This window comes from Heterodontus francisci, chromosome 23, assembly GCF_036365525.1.
Source record: "Heterodontus francisci isolate sHetFra1 chromosome 23, sHetFra1.hap1, whole genome shotgun sequence".
NCBI lineage: Eukaryota > Metazoa > Chordata > Chondrichthyes > Heterodontiformes > Heterodontidae > Heterodontus > Heterodontus francisci.
In genome coordinates, this window is record NC_090393.1 from 65,504,964 (window position 1) to 65,521,921 (window position 16,958).

At 44.0% G+C, this 16,958-nt stretch overlaps 1 protein-coding gene across 2 annotated transcripts in view; it reads left to right on the top strand.

The window, feature by feature from the left end:
• The window catches only part of LOC137383033 (leucine-rich repeat-containing protein 75B-like), a 242,317-nt gene extending 235,484 nt beyond the window's left edge, over positions 1-6,833 (top strand). For both annotated transcript variants that reach the window (XM_068055627.1, XM_068055629.1), the window contains exon 4: positions 2,700-6,833. In XM_068055627.1, the coding sequence (XP_067911728.1) occupies positions 2,700-3,240 (541 nt within the window). In that variant the 3' untranslated portion in view covers positions 3,241-6,833. The remainder of the gene's footprint in view (positions 1-2,699) is intronic.
• The last annotated feature ends 10,125 nt before the right edge of the window (positions 6,834-16,958 follow it).

Here is a 16,958-nt window from a genome sequence, read left to right on the forward strand (position 1 = left end):
TTCGAACAATATTCTGCGAGGACTTCGAACAACGTTGGACTGTAAATTTGCAAGGACTCTAATTTTTCTATTTTTAAATGTTCATAGTGTTTAAGAATTTAGTTCTTTTAATTAAAGAGTTAATTTGTTGATTTAAAGACACCTGGTTTGGTTAGCCTCATTCGGGGGTTAATAGATGGTACAATTTGGTGGGTCATTCTTTAATTTGGAAAGTTTTTAAATGATATGTTAGCCGATCTATGGAGGGACAGGATTGAATTATCAGTGCATTTCTCCCACCACAATCAGAATCGTATATTTTGATTGGGGGCTTTGGACAGGAGTGGTCAGTCGTAACAATGTACACTACATCAACCACATTACCCACATCAACCCTCTCTGTTACCTCATCAGAAAACTCCAGCAAGTTAGTTAAACACGATTTGCCGTCAACAAATCTAGGTTATCTAGAAGCATACAGGGTAAGATAAAGCAGAAAAAGAAAGCTTATGACGGACACAAAAAACTTTATACTTTAGAAAGCCTAGAGGTGAACAGAGAGTGCAGGGGTGAAGTAAAAAAGGAAAGCAAACAGAAGACATGAAAAATGATTGACAGGTGAAATCAAGGAAAACCCAAAGATATTTTATCAGTACATTAAGAGCAGGAGGATAACTAAGGAAAAGGTAGGGCCTATCAGAGATGTGCAAAGAAACTTATGTGTGGATGCAGAAGATGTGGGCAGGGTTTTTATGAGTTTTTTGTCTCTGTCTTCACAAAGGAGAGGGATGATGCAGACATGGTAGTAAAAGAAGAGGAGTGTGAAATATTAGCTACGATAAGAATAATGAGCGAGGAAATACTAGAGGGTCTGACATCTAGTGCCGTAACTTTTCTATGATTCTAAAAAATCTATGCTGTCTTTCCTTAAATACCCTGCATTCCCCCAGGTGACTATTAATTTTGTCCCAAATTATCATTTCAAGAAGTTTTCCCACCACTGAGGTTTAACTGACTGGCCTGTAGTTGCTGGGCTTATCTTTATACACTTTTTTGAATAAGGGTGTAACATTTGCAATTCTCCAGTCCTCTGGCACCACCCCTGAGTCGAAGGGGGTTTGGAAAATTATGACCAGTGCCTCTGCAATTTCCACTCTCACTTCCCTCAGTATTCTTGGATGCATCTCATCCGGTCCTGGTGCTTTATCAACTTTAAGTACAGACAACCTATCCAATGCCTCCACCTTATCAATTTTAAATCCTTCTAGTGCCTGAATTACCTCCTCTTTCACCATGACCTGCACAGCATCTTCTTCCTTGGTAAGGACAGATGCAAAGTATTCATTTAATACCTCAGCTATGCCTCCTTCCTCCTTCCTTCCCTACTGGGCTCCACTCCTCCTTTTATCATCGTTTTACTGTTTATATGCCGATAGAAGACTTTGGGATTCCCTTTTATGTTAGCTGCCAGTCTCTTTTCATACTCTCACTTTGCTTCTCTTATTTGCTTTTTCACTTCCCCTCTGAACCTTCTATATTCAGCCTTGTTCTCGGTTGTATTATCTACCTGACATCTGTTATAAGCATACTTTTTCTTCTTCATCTTCATCTCTATCTTTTTCATCATCCAGAGAGCTCTGGATTTGTTTGCCCTACCTTTCCCCTTTCAGCAGCTTAGTCTCACAGGAAGATTGAACTAGCAATACAGCTCATGATCGTTTAAAGATAATTGTGTACTGTCAGCTCTTGTCAGATCTGCAGAACTTGAGAGGAACACAAAGTTGCAAATGAAGAATATTCACCAACAACTGTCCTGTTATCAGGCCTGGTAAATTGTTCAGCTCATTGTCTGTAGACTTTCCTATTCATTTTTGTTCACGATTTTGTGCTCATCGATAGTACAATAATGCTGGGGAACAGACCACTTAGCAAGTTAAAATTATAGCCAAATCTAAAGTTTAGAGGAAAGCTCCTTCTGTGCACTAACACAGTATCATAGCCCCATTCTCCGAAGACCCTCTCTACTCTACTGTGCCAGTCTGACATCCTGTGAGGTTGACAATTTGCTGCCAAATTATGGGCAGCTTTGAAGTGTGACACAAGGACTTGAGTTGGACTGCCCACAGATAATCTCCTCCCATTAGTCTGGCAGGACCTCAGTCCATAGCTTGGGGTGAAAGACCAAGGTTCTGACCCACAATTCTGCCTAATTTCCTACATCATGTAATTGTTTGACCAATAAACCTCTATAAATTCCATGTCAGCAGATTAACTAGTTGAAGTTGTTTATTTCTGATACCGGCTGGCATTCCCAATAAGGGTCTAATGAGAACACAATTGAAAGACAGCGGGAGTCAGACACAGACGAGACCAGGAATATGCCTTTAAATAAATACTCTGGTTCCTGGCCGCCTAGTGAAAATGAGATTGTTCTGTGACTGGCTCCACCTGCAAACATCTGATTTCCACCGTTTAGCTGCTGTTTAGGTACGAATCCTGCACACATTGTCCGGCTCATCAATGTGGTCTTAACAGACGAGATTTTGGATGCAGCGAAACCCAACTTTCTTTGGATTGGTACCCACTGCTCTCATAGTCATGCTATAGTTAGAGGATGGGCTATAATCCATTTCAAAGATTGTGTAGATCAGGGTGTTAGAAATGGCATGTCCAGAACAAGGAATGATCATTGAAATAAACAATTTTTTTTTTTCTTTTAGCTTAAAAGCTACCTTGCAGAAGAAACTCGCTAATGACTCACTGAATCTATCGGGAATGCCACTCTCTCCCAGGGACATTCATCGTGTAGCGTACTACTTGCAGCTTAACGGAGACCACCTGACCTCCATCGACTTGAGCTTCACTGAGCTGTCAGATGATGGCTTGCACCTTCTACTACCCTTCCTGGCAGCCCTTCCAAAACTCACCAACCTGGCGTTGAATGGAAATCGCCTGACCAGGCTCATTCTCAAGGAAATGACTGAGATGATGAAGGAGCCTAACAAGTATCCAGCTCTGTCCTGGATCGACCTCGGAAACAACGCAGACATCTGCTCCATGCCCCAGCCTCTGCTGGTGGGTCTGCGCCGGCGCTGCAGCCTGCAGGGAGCACTGCCCACGATCCAGGAGTACACAGAAGGCCAGCCCAGTGATCAAGAAATGGAGCAGGAGGAGGAGGTCAGCCAATCAGAAGAGGAAGAAGACATCCCTTGGCCCATTCTACAGAGGGAAATTGGTGCACAGGGATATTGTCAGAGGTGATTGGCCGCAAGTGTGTTAATGAGAGGTTTGAGTTCTGAGAAATGTGATGAGCAAAGTGGGACTCTGAAGCCAGTTTAAGCTTCAGCCAGTTGTTAAACACCTTGGCCTACAGAACTGCCATTGAAAGCCTGTCCCATCAAGCACCCATAATTCCCATCAAATTGACCGCAAGTGAATTACGTACCATGTGACCGATGGTGCACAGTTTCATTGGAAGATAAAGCTGAAGAAACTCCTTCCTTATTCGCTGATCACATCAGCTCCTTTATGAAAAGAAACAAATATTGACATTGATGCAAAATCTTCCCAAGGGCTGAAAAAGCAAGACGCAATGTCAAAGTGGGCTGAAATAGCAATCACAAAATATAATTGGGCATGAATTTAACCAGGAAGCTGCTTCCCTGTGGGCCTTGTCCAAACATCCAATGTGTGTGTGTGTTTTGGTAATCAAGAACTAAAGAAATGTAAAATTGACTCAGTGCGTTATGTAGTGTAGAACTGTCATGTGGCTAGAGGAACGCCCTCTGTCAGAATCCACTGAGACTCACTGTGCAGACATCAAGGGCCAGTCAGATGTGAACTTCACTTACATGTGTGTGTCCGTGTTTGTGTGTGCATGCATCTGTATGTTGGATGTGTACGCGTGTGTATGCGTGTGTGTGCATGTGTTGCAGGTGCGTGTATGACGCACGTGTGTTCATCCATATGTCTTTCCCCTTCCCTTTGTCTTGTCCCTATTTAAATGTCATGCATCTGTAATCTCTTCCAGTTCTGATAAAGAAGAGTCTGACATCTGAACACTGAATTAACCTGTTGAGTTTTTCCAGGGCCCTCTGCTTCGTGTTTCAGATTTCCAGCGTCTGAAGCTTGTTACTTTTCCTGCAGATGTAAAATGACTTGTGTGTTCTGGCCAACTCAACACTGATATATCTGTAAACATACCATTCATGTCAATAGATAATGCACCACTCATGAAGGCACATGGCTCTGTAACATGTGCACAAGTTGCTCATGTACAGGGATCAGTGGTTCAAGCTCCCAAACTTTCCTCCTAACTGTGCTGTTTGAGAATTTGTTTACTTATTTGTTTACCCATTTGTAATTTTGGGTTTGTGAGCAATTCCTTTTTAAAATTTTGGTTTGGAAATTCTGGGGTCAGCTCTATGATTTCAGGCTCCCAATGCAGAATTCCTCACAATGGGAACACACATCGGGAACTAGAGAAAGGGGTCAGAGCACCCGAAAGTCGTGATGGCTGCAAATCCAGCACGTTGATATGGGGTGGGACACCAAGCGGAGCTTCCCTGCTCTTCTTCCAATAGTGCCACGGGATTCTTTACATCTACCTGTGGGGGTGAAAGGGGCCTTGGGTTAATGTCTCATCTGAAAGATGCCACCTCTGACAGTGCAGCACTCCCTCAGTACTGCATTGGAGTGTCAGCTGGATTATGTGCTGAAGTCTCTGGAGTGGGACTTTCAACAAATCCAGGGCCCCCACTTTCTGTTCTCATTGCACGAAGATCACTGTTGGAAATCCTAAATCAGAGAAATTTACCTCCAAATTCTGTTAGTGTGAAACTGGGGCTTGCAAACTACCCAACGTAAGTGTGACAAGGCTAAAACATTTAGCAAACATGACACGCGTTGCACCTTGCGCAGTGGCTGATCTTGGGAAAGGAAGGAAGGTCATCCTACATTGATAGATATTTGTTGGGTAAAGATGTCAAGGGGTATGGAGCAAAGGCAGGAAAATGGAGTTAATGTAGAAAGCAGCTATGATGGAATTGAATGGTGGAGCAGGCCTAAGGGGCTGAATGGCCTTCTCAGTTTGCCCCACCTATAAAGTCCAATTCAGTTTCCTTCAAACTTCAGAACAACAGTTTACACAAACAGGAAAAGGTCACTGTCCAATTGGCAGGCCCTTCTCATAGATCAGTCCCACCTGTCCTTATCATGGCCCACAATTCCACCCTGCATAAGCACATCCAATTGTCTCTTGAACTCACATATAAGGGATCATTTTGAGAGAGCACACTGCATGAATTGACGGTTCAGCCGTGGCTTGTGGGTAAAACTCTCTCAAAGGTTGCGGGTTTGAGTTCCACTCCAGAGACGAGCACAAAATCTAGGCTGGCACTCCAGAAGAGTAGTGAGGGAGAGCTGCACTGTTGTGGGTGCCATATTTCAGATGAGACCTTATTGTCCCTCTCAGGTAGATATTGAAGATGAGGAAGAGTAGAGGAGTTATCTCTAGTGTCCTGGCCAATGTTTATTCCTTAATCAACATCAGTAAAACAGATCATCTAGTCATTATTACATTGTTCTTTGTGGAAGCTTGCTGTGCAAAAATTGGCTGCCATTTTTCCAATACAACACTTCAAAAGTACTTCATTGGCTGTGAAGTGCTTTGGAACTTCCCAAGGATGTGAAAGACGCTATAGAAATGCAAGTCTTTCTTTCTTTCCTTCATTTGTGTTACTGTTCTGGATGGAGGAAGAACCTCCCTAAAAATTACCCCCATATCGTCCACTTCAAAGCCCCACTTCCTTGGCATCTGTTATTACTGTCTGAGAAAGGCCCTTCCCCCCCAGACTTTCCTTCTCCCTCCTGACCTTCCCACATTTCCGTCTAAGATCTGAGCCCTTCATTGTGGAGCAGTTTGCCTGTTTCAGTTCTGTTAGCTCAGCCTTGAATCTGGTTGAATCCCGAAATTGCTCAGGGATTAACGGCCTCAACATCAATCGTAAACTCCATCCACGATGCCATCTCTTTTACATTGTGCTGAATGCCGCATACCGAAAAGAAGGGACTCAGAGAGCCACATTCCCTAATTGGATGTCAGTCAAACAGCCTCTTGTCCCATATTTTGATAATTAATAAAGTGTTCAAAGAAAATATAATTTTAAAGATTTATTTTATTTAATGCCCCTATGATTTTTCAGCCAGTTGTTGCTGCCAGCAGTGTCCAGGAGATTTATCTTTCATTCCAGGAGGATTGTTCGCCCTACTTCCACACTTGTGTATCCTGCTGATATTCACCTGTTCATCTCAAACATAAAGAATGACTGCTTGAGACAGCAGTGCTTGGCTGTATCATGGTTCAGTACACTGGCTTGGCTCTGCCACTCAAGAGGAGGCAGGAGGAAAGTGGGAGGGACAGACACATCTGTTCTCATGAAAGGTCACAGACCTGAAACGTTACCTTTGTTTCTGTCTCCACAGATGCTGCCAGACCTGCTGAGTATTTCCAGCACTTTTTGTTTTATTTCAGATTTCCAGCATCTGCAGTATTTTGCTTTTATTACAACTGTTCATTAACTTGATTTATTCCCTGTGTTCACTGTACTCTGAAAGCTCTCTCTGACATTTGGAGAAGCAAATTATCTGCACCATCGGTCACTCATTGTCAGGCTAACGTTCCCTTTGGACACGGTGTTGTGACAGTTATGTTTTCTGGATTTACGACGATGCAAACTTCACAACACATCAACTAAAAAGAGATCACTTTGTGCTGCGGTGTAATTGGAATGCATTAGTCATTGTTACACTGTAGGGAGTCTGGATTGCTATAAGCTGAGCCTGTGTAATAGTATTAAAGTCATAAACATGTTGGTGTGTTTCTATGTTCTTCAATAAATGGTTTGGATATGATATTTTCTGCCATTTCTACCACTTATTTCCAGTTAGACATTACTGAGGAATATTAATGGGGAACAGTTATTGGGGTTGGAGATGATTGAGGAATGTTAATAGTGAACAGTTATTGGGGTTGGAGATTATTGAGTAGTGTTAATGGGGAACGGTTATTGGGGTTGGAGATTATTGAGTAGTGTTAATGGTGAACCATTATTTGGGTTGGAGATTATTGAGTAGTGTTAATGGTGAACGGTTATTGGTGTTGGAGATTATTGAGTAGTGTTAATGGTGAACGGTTATTGGTGTTGGAGATTATTGAGTAGTGTTAATGGTGAACGGTTATTGGTGTTGGAGATTATTGAGGAGTGTTAATGGTGAACCATTATTTGGGTTGGAGATTATTGAGTAGTGTTAATGGTGAACGGTTATTGGTGTTGGAGATTATTGAGGAGTGTTAATGGTGAACAGTTATTGCAGTTTGGAGATTATCGAGAATTGTTAATGGTGAACAGTTATTGGGGCTGGAGATTATTGATGAGTGTTAATGGTGAACGGTTGTTGCGGATGGAGATTATTGAGGAGTGTTAATGGTGAATGGTTAACGGGGTTGGAGATTATTGAGAAGTGTTAATGGTGAACAGTTATTGCAGTCTGGAGATTATTGAGGAGTGTTAATGGTGAACGGTTGTTGCGGATGGAGATTATTGAGGAGTGTTAATGGTGAATGGTTAACGGGGTTGGAGATTATTGAGAAGTGTTAATGGTGAACAGTTATTGGGGCTGGAGATTATTGATGAGTGTTAATGGTGAACGGTTGTTGCGGATGGAGATTATTGAGGAGTGTTAATGGTGAATGGTTAACGGGGTTGGAGATTATTGAGAAGTGTTAATGGTGAACAGTTATTGCAGTCTGGAGATTATTGAGGAATGTTAATGGTGAACGGTTATTGGGGTTGATGATTATTGAGGAGTGTTGTTGGTGAACGCTTATTGGGGTTGGAGATTATTGATGAGTGTTAATGGTGAACAGTTATTGGCGTTGGAGATAGAACATAGAACATTACAGCGCAGTACAGGCCCTTCGGCCCTCGATGTTGCGCCGACCTGTGAAACCATCTAACCTAAACTATTCCATTTTCATCCATATGTCTATCCAATGACCACTTAAATGCCCTTAAAGTTGGCGAGTCTACTACTGTTGCAGGCAGGGTGTTCCACGCCACTACTACTCTCTGAGTAAAGAAACTACCTCTAACATCTGTCCTATATCTATCACCCCTCAACTTAAAGCTATGTCCCCTCGTGTTTGCCATCACCATCCGAGGAAAAAGACTCTCACTATCCACCCTATCTAACCCTCTGATTATCTTATATGTCTCTATTAAGTCACCTCTCCTCCTCCTTCTCTCTAACGAAAACAACCTCAAGTCCCTCAGCCTTTCCTCGTAATACTCCAGGTGCGGCCGCACCAGAGTTTTGTACAGCTGCAGCATGACCTCGTGGCTCCGAAACTCGATCCCCCTACTAATAAAAGCTAACACACCATATGCCTTCTTAACAGCCCTATTAACCTGGGTGGCAGCTTTCAGGGATTTATGTACCTGGACACCAAGATCTCTCTGCTCATCTACACTACCAAGAATCTTCCCATTAGCCCAGTACTCTGCATTCCTGTTACTCCTTCCAAAGTGAATCACCTCACACTTTTCCGCATTAAACTCCATTTGCCATCTCTCAGCCCAGCTCTGCAGCCTATCTATGTCCCTCTGTAACCTACAACATCCTTCGGCACTATCCACAACTCCACCGACCTTCATGTCATCCGCAAATTTACTAACCCACCCTTCTACACCCTCATCCAGGTCATTTATAAAAATGACAAACAGCAGTGGCCCCAAAACAGATCCTTGCGGTACACCACTAGTAACCAAACTCCAGGATGAACATTTGCCATCAACCACCACCCTCTGTCTTCTTTCAGCTAGCCAATATCTGATCCAAAGCACTAAATCACCTTCAATCCCATACTTCCGTATTTTCTGCAATAGCCTACCGTGGGGAACCTTATCAAACGCCTTACTGAAATCCATATACACCACATCCACAGCTTTACCCTCATCCACCTGTTTGGTCACCTTCTCAAAAAACTCAATAAGGTTTGTGAGGCACGACCTACCCTTCACAAAACCGTGCTGACTATTGCTAATGAACTTATTCTTTTCAAGATGATTATAAATCCTGTCTCTTATAACCTTTTCCAACATTTTACCCACAACCAAAGTAAGGCTCACAGGTCTATAATTACCAGGGCTGTCTCTACTCCCCTTCTTGAACAAGGGGACAACATTTGCTATCCTCCAGTCTTCCGGCACTATTCCTGTCGACAATGACGACATAAAGATCAAGGACAAAGGCTCTGCAATCGCCTCCCTGGCTTCCCAGAGAATCCTAGGATAAATCCCATCTGGCCCAGGGGACTTATCTATTTTCACACTTTCCAAAATTGCTAACACCTCCTCCTTGTGAACCTCAATCCCATCTAGCCTAGTTGTCTGTATCTCAGTATTCTCCTCAACAACATTTTCTTTCTCTACTGTAAATATTGACGAAAAATTTTCATTATTGAGGAGTGTTAATGGTGAACGGTTATTGGGGTTGGAGATAACAAAGAACAAAGAACAGTACAGCACGGGAACGGCGATTCGGACCTCCAAGCCTGCGCCGATCTTGATGCCTGCCTAAACTAAAACCTTCTGCATTTCCGGAGTCCATATCCCTCTATTCCCATCCTATTCGTGTATTTGTCAAGATGCCTCATAAACGTCGCTATCGTACCTGCTTCCACCACCTCCCCCGGCAGCAAGTTCCAGGCACTCATCACCCTCTGTGTAAAGAACTTGCCTCGCACATCCCCTCTAAACTTTGCCCCTCTCACCGTAAACCTATGTCCCCTAGTAACTGACTCTTCCACCCTGGGAAAAAGCTTCTGACTATCCACTCTGTCCATGCCACTCATAACTTTGTAAACCTCTATCATGTCGGCCCTCCACCTCCGTCGTTCCAGTAAAAACAATCCAAATTTATCCAACCTCTCCTCATAGCTAATGCCCTCCAGACCAGGCAACTTCCTGGTAAACCTCTTCTGTACCCTCTCCAAAGCCTCCACATCCTTTTGGTAGTGTGGCAACGAGAATTGCACACAATATTCTAAGTGTGGCCTAACTAAAGTTCTGTACAGCTGCAGCATGACTTGCCAATTCTTATACTCTATGCCCCGACCGATGAAGGCAAGCATGCCGTATGCCTTCTTGACTACCTTATCCACCTGCGTTGCCACTTTCAGTGACCTGTGGACCTATACGCCCAGATCTCTCTGCCTGTCAATACTCCTAAGGGTTCTGCCATTTACTGTATACTTCCCACCTGCATTAGACCTTCCAAAATGTATTACCTCACACTTGTCCGGATTAAACTCCATCTGCCATTTCTCCACCCAAGTCTCCAACCATCTATATCCTGCTGTATCCTCTGACAATCCTCAACACTATCCGCAACTCCACCAACCTTTGTGTCGTCCGTAAACTTACTAATCAGACCAGCTACATTTTCCTCCAAATCATTTATATATACTACAAACAGCAAAGGTCCCAGCACTGATCCCTGCGGAACACCACTAGTCACATCCCTTCATTCAGAAAAGCACCCTTCCACTGCTACCCTCTGTCTTCTATGACCGAGCCAGTTCTGTATCCATCTTGCCAGCTCACCTCTGATCCCATGTGACTTCACCTTTTGTACCAGTCTGCCATGAGGGACCTTGTCAAAGGCTTTACTGAAGTCCATATAGATAACATCCACTGCCCTTCCTTCATCAATCATCTTTGTCACTTCCTCAAAAAACTCAATCAAATTAGTGAGACATGACCTCCCCTTCACAAAACCATGCTGCCTCTCACTAATAAGTTTGTTTGTTTCCAAATGGGAGTAAGTCCTGTCCCGAAGAATCCTCTCTAATAATTTCCCTACCACTGACGTAAGGCTCACCGGCCTATAATTTCCTGGATTATCCTTGCTTCTGTTCTTAAACAAAGGAACAACATTGGCTATTCTCCAGTCCTCTGGGACCTCATGTAGCCAATGAGGATACAAAGATTTCTGTCAAGGCCCCAGCAATTTCTTCCCTTGTCTCCCTCAGTATTCTGGGGTAGATCCCATCAGGCCCTGGGGACTTATCTACCTTAATGCTTTGCAAGACACCCAACACCTCCTTTTTGATAATGAGATGACTGAGACTATCTACACTCCCTTCCCTAGGCTCATCATCCACCAAGTCCTTCTCTTTGGTAAGTACTGATGCAAAGTACTCATTTAGTACCTCGCCCATTTCCTCTGGCTCCACACGTAGATTCCCTTCTCTGTCCTTGAGTGGGCCAACCCTTTCCCTAATTACCCTCTTGCTCTTTATATACGTATAAAAAGCCTTGGGATTTTCCTTAATCCTGTTTGCCAATGACTTTTCATGACCCCTTTTAGCTGTCCTGACTCCTTGCTTAAGTTTCTTCCGACTGTCTTTATATTCCTCAAGGGATTCATCTGTTCCTAGCCTTCCAGCCCTTACGAATGCTTCCTTTTTCTTTTTGACAGGCTCACAATATCCCACATTATCCAAGGTTCCCGAAACTTGCCAAACTTATCCTTCTTCCTCACAGGAACATGTTGGTCCTGGATTCTAATCAACTGGCGTTTGAAAGACTCCCACATGTCAGATGTTGATTTACCCTCAAACAGCCGCCCCCAATCTAAATTCTTCAGTTTCTGCCTAATATTGTTATAATTTGCCTTCCCCCAATTTAGCACTTACACGCGAGGACTACTCTTATCCTTATCCACAAGTACCTTAAAACTTACGGAATTATGGTCACTGTTCCCAAAATGCTCCCCTACTGAAACTTCGACCACGGGCTGGGCTCATTCCCCAATACCAGGTCCAGTACAGCCCCATCCCTAGTTGGACTATCTACACATTGTTTCATGAAGCCCTCCTTACAAATTCTGCCCCATCCAAGCCCCTAGCACTAAGTGAGTCCCAGTCAATACATGGCGAAGTTAAAATCACCCACCACTACAACCCTGCTACCTTTCCATCTTTCCAAAATCTGTCCACATATCTGCTCCTCTACCTCCCGCTGGCTGTTGGGAGACCTGTAGTAAACCCCCAACATTGTGACTGCACCCTTCCTATTCCTGAGTTCCACCCATATTGCCTCGCTGCACGACCCCTCCGAGGTTTCCTCCCGCAGTACAGCTGTGATATTCTCCTTAACAAGTAATGCAACACCCCCACCCCTTTTACATCCCCCTCTATCCTGCCTGAAGCTTCTAAATCCTGGAACATTTAGCTGCCAATCCTGTCCTTCCCTCAACCAAGTCTCTGTAATAGCAACAAAATCATAGTTCCAAGTACTAATCCAAGCTCTAAGTTCATCTGCCTTACCTGTTAGACTTCTCGCATTGAAACAAATGCACTTCAGAGCACCAGTCCCGCTCTCCTCCGCAACATCTCCCTGCCTGCTCTTCCTCTCAGTCTTACTGGCCTTATTTGCTAGTTCCCCCTCATTTATTTCACTTGCTGTCCTACTCCTCTGGTTCCCACCCCCCTGCCACACTAGTTTAAACCCTCCCAATGCTAGCAAACCTCGCAGCCAGGATATTTGTGCCCCTCCAGTTTAGATGCAACCCGTCCTTCTTGTACAGGTCCCATCTGTCCCTGAAGAGATCCCAATGGTCCAGATATCTGAAACCCTCCCTTCTACACCAGCTGTTCAGCCACATGTTTAGCTGCACTATCCTCCTGTTTCTAGCCTCACTGGCACGTGGCACAGGGAGTAATCCCGAGATTACAACCCTAGAGGTCCTGTCTTTTAACTTTCTACCTAACTCCCTAAACTCCCCCTGCAGGACCTTGTCACTCTTCCTGCCTATGTCATTGGTACCGATGTGTACCACAACCTCTGGCTGTTCACCCTCACCCTTCAGATTGCCCCCTGTCCGTTCAGAGACATCCTTGACCCTGGCACCAGGGAGGCAACATACCATCCTGGAGTCTCTTTCACGTCCACAGAAGCGCCTATCTATGCCCCTGACTATATTGAGTCCCCTATAACTATTGCTCTTCTGCGCTTTGTCCCTCCCTGCTGAACAGTGCCAGCCGTGGTGCCACTGCCCTGGCTGCTGCTGTTTTCCCCTGATAGGCCATCCCCCCCAACAGTATCCAAAACAGTATACTTGTTGGAGAGGGGGATAGCCACAGGGGATTCCTGCACTGACTGCCTGCCCCTTCTAGCGGTCACCCATCTATCTGCCTGCACTTTGGGTGTAACCACTTCTCTAAAACTCCTGCCTATGACGCTTTCCACCACCTGCATGCTCCTAAGTGCATCCAGTTGCCGCTCCAACCGATCCATGCGGTCTGTGAGGAGCTGCAACTGGATACACTTCCTGCAGACATAGTCGTCCGGAACGTTGGAAGCATCACGGACCTCCCACATCTCACAGGTGAAGCACTTCACCCCTCTAACTGACATTTCTAGCACTAATTAATAAATTAATTTAAAATAAATAAATACTTATTAAATCCTTACTAAATTGTTATAATTAACTATATGGTCCCTAGTGCTGGATTATTGAGGAGTGTTAATGGTGAACCATTATTTGGGTTGGAGATTATTGAGGAGTGTTAATGGTGAACGGTTCTAGTGGTTGGAGATTATTGAGGTGTGTTAATGGTGAACGGTTATTGGGGTTGGAGATTATTGACGATTGTTAATGGTGCACAGTTATTGAGGTTAGAGATTATTCAGGATTGGTAATGGTGAACAGTTATTGGAGTTGGAGATTATTGACGAGTGTTAATGGTGAACAATTATTGGTGTTGGAGATCATTGAGGATTGTTAATGGTGAACAGTTATTGGGGTTGGAGATTATTGAGGAATGTTAATGGTGAACAATTATTGGGGTTGGAGATTATTGAGGATTGTTAATGGTGAACAGTTATTGGAGTTAGAGATTATTGATGAGTGTTAATGGTGAACGATTATTGGGGTTGGTGATTATTGATGAGTGTTAATGGTGAACGATTATTGGGGTTGGAGATTATTGAGGAGTGTTAATGGTGAACAATTATTGGTGTTGGAGATCATTGAGGATTGTTAATGGTGAACGATTATTGGTGTTGGAGATTATTGAGGATTGTTAATGGTGAACAGTTATTGGTGTTGGAGATTATTGAGGATTGTTAATGGTGAACAGTTATTGGAGTTAGAGATTATTGACGAGTGTTAATGGTGAACGATTATTGGTGTTGGAGATTATTGAGGATTGTTAATGGTGAACAGTTATTGGTGTTGGAGATTATTGAGGATTGTTAATGGTGAACAGTTATTGGAGTTAGAGATTATTGATGAGTGTTAATGGTGAACGATTATTGGGGTTGGTGATTATTGATGAGTGTTAATGGTGAACGATTATTGGGGTTGGTGATTATTGAGGATTGTTAATGGTGAACGATGACTGGGGCTCAAGAGTATTGAGGAATGTTGATGATCAATTTTTTAATAGGATTTGGAGACTATTGCAAAGTGTTAATGGTAAACAGAGTTATTTAAGTGAGGCCATATATTCATTGCAAGGCCTCTGGCAAACTATCTTGACAGCCATTCTGCTCGAAGCGAAGCCTCAAGATAGAGGTAGTTGATGAGGAAGAAACTGCGCCACAAGGTCAGACAGGTGAAGAAGTGTCACATTTCCTATATATTCCGTAACACAGATGTTCACTTTGAATTCCGCCAGGATCACTCAGCTCCAGGCCTCATTGCAAGCTTTTTCTCAACATCAACAAAGGAGCTGAATTCCAGAGGTGAGGTGAGAGTGACTTCCCTTGACGTCAAGGCACCATTTGACCAAGTGTGACATCAAGAAGCCTGAGTAAACCTGAAATCGATTGGAAAATTTCAGTGGTTAGTGTCCTGCTTATCATAAAGGTATTGGGTGTTGGAAGCCTATCATCTCAGCCACAGGACATTGCTGCAAGACTTCCTCAAGATAGTTTCCTGCCCAACCATCTTCAGCTGCTTCATCAATAACATCCCCTCCATCACAAAGTGATAAGCTCAGGATTGCACCCCTCAGATTGAGGAAGTGAAGATGGCGATAATAGCAAGAGAACAGGGCTGGGAGTGAGTGAAGGTTTAGTTGCGGAGGAAAGTATTGAAAGTAGAGGTGAGGAAGTGGCCAAGTAAATCAACAGCTGTGGAGATAGCACAATGAATGAAGGGTTAAATGCTAGGTTATTGGGAGTTTCAAGCTTACACTTAGACATCATTAGCATAATGACTTAGTTGTCATTAGCTGAGACGAAGCAGAAAAGGATGAGACATTTAGTCTGTAGGAATTGCTAGCTAAAAAAGACCAAGATCCATCCAGTTCACCTTCAGGTAGTCGCAATTATAATAGAGTTGTTGTCCAATCATAGCAAGAAACAATAATGGACCATGGCCAGATGTAAAACAAGGTCACTCGCCAGATGCAAAGCTGCTCTGAAGTGGAACTACTACAAACAATGGAATAATGTACAAAAGCAAGTAAGATTTAGGCCCTAAATTCCCAAGGGTTGTCCTGATCTCCTGCTGTAACTCAAACTGGAGACTTCAGAGACATTTTACTTTTAAAACACATTCTTGGAATGTGGGCACTGCTGGCAAGACTGGCAATTATTGCCCATCCTTAGCTGCCCTGAGAAGGTGGCAATAGAACTAAGGGCACTTAAGAATCAACCACAGTGTGAAGACTCACATTTCGTCCAGAATGGGTAAGGATGGCAGGTTTCCTTCACCAAATGAGTGAACCAGCTGGGTTTTTATAACATTCAGACAGTTTCATGGTCACTTTTACTTCGTTTCCAGATTTTTTAACTGAATTCGAATTGAGGGGAAGTGTTGAATTCACATTCTCTGAATTACCAGTCCAGGATTCGAGATCACCACTCCAAACTGTACAAAAGGCTGTAGCGGTTTCTCTGGGGATTCTGTCAATCTCCTCCCGAATGGAAAGAGGGAGATGTGGATCATGTCTGCAGAAACCACCAGCCTCTGTGACTAAGCTTCATGTGAACAATAAAACGGACGCTACATGCGGGTAGGCAGTGGCATAGTGGTATCACTGGACTAGTAACCCAGAGACATGGGTTACTATGGGACATGGGTTCGAATCCCACCACAGCAGAAGGTGGAATTTGAATTTAATTAATAAATCTGGAATTAAAAGCTAGTCTAATGATGGCCATGAAACCATTGTCGATTGTTGCAAAAACCCATCTCGTTCACTAATATCCTTCAGGGAAGGAAATCTGCTGTCCTTACCTGGTCTGGCCTACATGTGACTCCAGACCCTCAGCAATGTGGTTAACTCTTACTTGCCCTCTGAAATGGCCTAGCAAGCCACTCAGTTGGACCTAACCGCTAGGAAGTCAATAAAAAGGAATGAGACCGGACGGACCACCCGGAATTGACCTAGGCACCGGAAATGATAACGGCAAACCCAGCCCTGTCGACCCTGCAAAGTCCTCCTTACTAACATCTGGGGGCTTGTGCTAAAGTTGGGAGAGCTGTCCCACAGACTAGTCAAGCAACAGCCTGACATAGTCATACTCACGGAATCATACCTTACAATGTCCCAGACACTGCCATCACCATCCCCGGGTATGTCCTGTCCCACCGGCAGGACAGACCCACCAGAGGTGGTGGCACAATGGTATACAGTAGGGAGGGAGTTGTCCTGGGAGTCCCCAACATTGACTCCGGACCCCATGAAGTCTCATGGCATCAGGTCAAACACGGGCAAGGTAACCTCTTACTGATTATCACCTGCCGCCCTCCCTCAGCTGATGAGTCAGTACTCCTCCATGTTGAACACCACTTGGAGGAAGCACTGAGTGTGGCAAGGGCACAAAATGTACTCTGGGTGGGGGACTTCCATGTCCATCACCAAGAGTGGATCAGTAGCACCACTACTGACCAAGCTGGCC